The sequence below is a fragment of the Nematolebias whitei genome, chromosome 15 (assembly GCF_014905685.2).
Source record: "Nematolebias whitei isolate Nwh7 chromosome 15, NemWhi1, whole genome shotgun sequence".
Classification (NCBI taxonomy): Eukaryota; Metazoa; Chordata; class Actinopteri; order Cyprinodontiformes; family Rivulidae; genus Nematolebias; species Nematolebias whitei.
The window spans coordinates 42,127,437-42,131,412 of record NC_056512.1 but is presented as its reverse complement, the minus strand read 5'-3'; the positions used below and the strand labels follow the sequence as shown (position 1 = coordinate 42,131,412).

Genomic DNA, 3,976 nt, shown 5'->3' with positions numbered 1-3,976 from the left:
TATAAATGCATTTAAAAATAAATGTCATAGCTAAAGAAATTGTTAATCTAACACCTTTAAAATATGTAAATCATCTTGTCTGAAGGCAGCAGAGCCCTTCTTTCAAAAACTACACTTTTTGTCACACAAAAACAGCTGATTTAATATAATTTGTTTAAATGTCAAATTATGTAGGCTTTAAACTTTAAATACCTAAATGTCATTGCAACTATATAATAACTTTACATCACAGGAAACAAGAATAAAATAAATTACAAAAGTGTGGATTCTTGATTTAACACAACAGGGTGAGTTGACGAGTAATTTTGCCAGATTAAAATGCGTCACTAAAATAAAAACTGAAGAATCTTTAAATTATACTAATAACACAAATACTTTACATATACATATATATATATATATATTACATAAGTATTTCTTTTCATAATCTTAATATTTAAAAATATATTTTTCAATATTTTTCAGGCATTATACGTAGCGTCCTACTTACGTTTCTTCTTCGCCCTTCCAGTGTTCACCCAGCCTCAGATCAATAAGAGCACTGTTTGAGTGTCATCTTGTTGCTTTTCACTTAAAATAAATCGACCTCTCCGGGTGTCAAAATGCTCGCTTTGCTCCGTAAACAGCTAAGCACCCATCCAGCCGTAAGTACATTACATTTTTAATTTCGGTGATTTTTTATAAAACCGATCGTCTGAGAATCCTTTGGCTAACTTAGCTTAGCTCGACTAGTTAGCATCGTTAGCTTTAGTAAACTGCTCGCGTGAGCGCACTGACTTTTAACCGTTAAAATAGTTAAATGTTCAGCTTAAAGACACGGATAATATTTTGAAAATGGCATTAATGATTATAACATGATATAAATGACACAGCTCATTCTGAGCGTCAACGTTAGCCACATCTTTAGCTTGTTTATTATTGTGACCTTTTTGTTTAAGAGGCGTAATTTAGTATGATCAAAGTGACACATTATTTTTATACAAGGTAAGTTTTGATGTATTTTTGTCTTGTGGAGACTGCTGATACATGAGTGGCTGGTTTAAAAATAGGCCCTTCTGCGTGAAGACGGATGAAATTCTCAAGGACAAGCACTTTTAAGGTTGTGTGTAATGTTTAATGTCATTGGCTCCAGTCTGTGTTGTGCAGGTCTATATTGGTAGTATACTCATGTTGTCACTTTTGTCACAGATCTTTGAGGTTGATGATCATTTCTGTCTTATTGACTTTCAGCTCATCCCCCTTTTCATGTTCATTGGAGGAGGTGCCACCATGTCCATGATGTACCTGGCTCGTCTGGGCTTGAAAAGCCCTGAAGTTTGGTGAGCTCTCCAGACATCAAATCTGTAACCATCTGTATCCACTTGTAGTCTTTCTCGAACAATGATCTTGTTCCTCCCTGCAGTTGGGATCACAAAAACAACCCTGAGCCCTGGAACAAACTGGATCCGACTCATCAGTACAAGGTGAATCTCGGTGGCGGAATCAAAATCTTGTGGTGTGGAGTTGGAAAGCATAGATGGTTTATGGATCGTTGCCAGAGGTGCTACAAGCCTGCGAATAAGTCTTTTAGCAGGATTAATTAAAGTGCGTAATCTAGTTAAGGCTGACCAGCTGTAACAAATCCGATAAATTTGTTAGCTCCCTGAACTTGGACAAAAGTTCGTCTTCAAGAAGGAAAAATATATATTTAAAAGCTTTAAGTAATAGACATAACTAGAGGAGTTGTGTTTATTGTTGAAGAAAATATTTTGTGCCATTTTATAAAAAAAAAAAAAAAACGCCAAAATTCCTAAATTATGTAAAATATCTGCTTGTGCTTTATTTAAAATGAATGGTAAATTGTATTCAATTTTTTTCAGTTCTTTGACATAAACACGGACTACAGCAAACTGAAGAAGGACCGCCCTGACTTCTAAAGATCACATCTGCTGAACGACAAACCGCACAAATGGTCCTGTTGGGAAAGTTCATCCAGAGATCTGGGAGATGCAGAAGCTGAATCCGCACGTCTCATTTTAAAGCTTCGACATTACACCCAGGCTTTTCGTTTAAACAGTTTTCAACTAATAAAGGGACTCCTCCTCCATACAGAGAAAATCATCTAATTTCGTGTTTTTACTTTTGTCATTTTATACATTTTTAATATTTTACGTTGCTGCATCGCTCCTCGTGAACTAATTGTTCATACTCGTTACATCACTGCTCTGACCTTTCTTTGTTTACATTTGTTTTGCGCTTTGCTCTTCCTATTTCTGCTTCACGTTCACAATAATTGACCTTTGCCCTGCTTTAACCTTCTGGAGAATTAAGTTTCACTTCCGTCCTGCAGGAGAATTTGAACTTGACCCGGCAGCTGACCAGACAGAACCCAGAATGTGTGGGATTTTTAGAAAGTGCTTGAATGTTGTTTTGAGTGAGGTTTTATGAGCTGCTGTTGCACGTGGATGAACAGTCTGATGCGTTTCTGCTCTTCAGAGCACAAACTTGCCTCTTGTGTCACCGTAAGATCCACGCGGACTGAGACGTCGGGACTTAACCGTGGGACGTTTTGCAGGTGTTTCCTCTTCTAGAACATTATCTCTCTCTGCCAGAGGACTTTGTAAATGTCACAGGGTTGTGCTGTTCCATCGGCAGCTCGGAGGGGAAGCGTCGGGGACGAGCTGCCAGCGCCGTGCAGGAAATGTCAAGAACTTCATATTTGAATAGAAGCCCACGTGTGGATCCCAACCCACCCCCTCCATAGCCTGAACGCTCCGCTTGTAGTTTAATTTTTATTCTCCTCAGCTTGGATAAACTAAATGAACTTCTGGAATGAAATATTAAATTGTGAAACATTTAAATTGGTTCATCCTCACTCGGCACCTGTCTGACAAATCTTAGCATCAGTTCAGGTAGTTTTAGGAAAAATGAACAAAGGTGCTTTTATTATTGATATACTGCTCGATGGAAGTGAAATGAAAAGAATTTGATTAAAATGTCACAAACCTAGCTTTTTTTTGTACAACCCCACAAAAACCTTTAATTTCATTAAGTTTTCTACCATTTTAAACTTTAATGTTTAAATGTTTATGATTTGTAATTCAGTTTTTCTGACGATGAATGAGGGTTTGGTGTGATTTGAAAAAGTGTTGATGTGAACACATCACACCAAACTGCTGACGTTCGTCTGGAACCACAAACATTTATCACAGTCCTGGACTAAAATGAAAATATTTAAAGTCCTGAGTTAAATTCTGGAGCATCTTGGATACAAAAGCATCACCTGTCGATAATTGTTGCATCACAACCTTGAATTTCTTAGAATACGGGCATGGCTGCTCAAAATACTCCAGAAAGTTGAAGTAAAATGTGTTCAAGTCCTTTCTTTGACCCATCACTTCCAGAATTGTGTGAAATGCTAAATGAGATGCAGTTTTTCTTGAAGTTCTTCTGTGATGTTCAGTATTCAACTCGTGCAGTTCTTGCATTGTTTCAGCACAAACAGGAGCAGTTCTCACCTACAAAACAAGACACCGTGGGTTCAAATCCCACCTCGGTCATACAAACATTAAACAAGTTGCAGAAAAAGTTCATTGTCAACAACATTAGTATTTAGTTTTCTTCCACTTTTGAACAGCCCAGATTACTTACAGCCATTTAAACTTCTGCAGGTGCATCTAAAATGTCAGAATAGCATAAAAAAGTTTTTTTTGTCGTCAGTTATTTTTGAAAGTGAAATAGGTTCGTTACACAGAGTGAAATATGTCAAGCCTTTGTTCTTGTAATTTTGATGATTATGGCTTACAAATAATTAAAAAAAACATAAATTCAATGTCTCAGAACATTAGATTATTGTGAAGAGGTTCAATATAAACTGGTGTCTCACCCTGATCAGCTGATTGACTCCAGGACATGAGCTCCAAACGTCTCGTTCCTCAAGTCCAGCCACGCCTGAACCAGAGACATCAGAAGTGTCTTACCTGCTGAGGAGCCAAAG

The 3,976-nt window shown here is 37.3% G+C and overlaps 1 protein-coding gene across 1 annotated transcript; it reads left to right on the top strand.

Moving 5' to 3' along the window:
* The first annotated feature begins 500 nt into the window (after positions 1–500).
* LOC119421352 (cytochrome c oxidase subunit NDUFA4-like) lies at positions 501–2,105 on the top strand. The gene is made up of 4 exons (XM_037688722.1): positions 501–644; positions 1,231–1,319; positions 1,403–1,463; positions 1,860–2,105. Exons 1-4 carry the CDS (start codon positions 603–605, stop codon positions 1,914–1,916), a joined length of 249 nt encoding a protein of 82 aa, XP_037544650.1. The 5' UTR covers positions 501–602; the 3' UTR covers positions 1,917–2,105.
* Positions 2,106–3,976: the final 1,871 nt, after the last annotated feature.

Bases quoted from the DNA above. Each gene is read 5' to 3' on its own strand.
- LOC119421352 (XM_037688722.1), top strand. From the start codon at position 603: ATGCTCGCTTTGCTCCGTAAACAGCTAAGCACCCATCCAGCC. The intron at 1,320-1,402 runs GTGAGCTCTCCA...TCCTCCCTGCAG, and splicing joins TTGAAAAGCCCTGAAGTTTG to TTGGGATCACAAAAACAACC. The intron at 1,464-1,859 runs GTGAATCTCGGT...AATTTTTTTCAG, and splicing joins ATCCGACTCATCAGTACAAG to TTCTTTGACATAAACACGGA.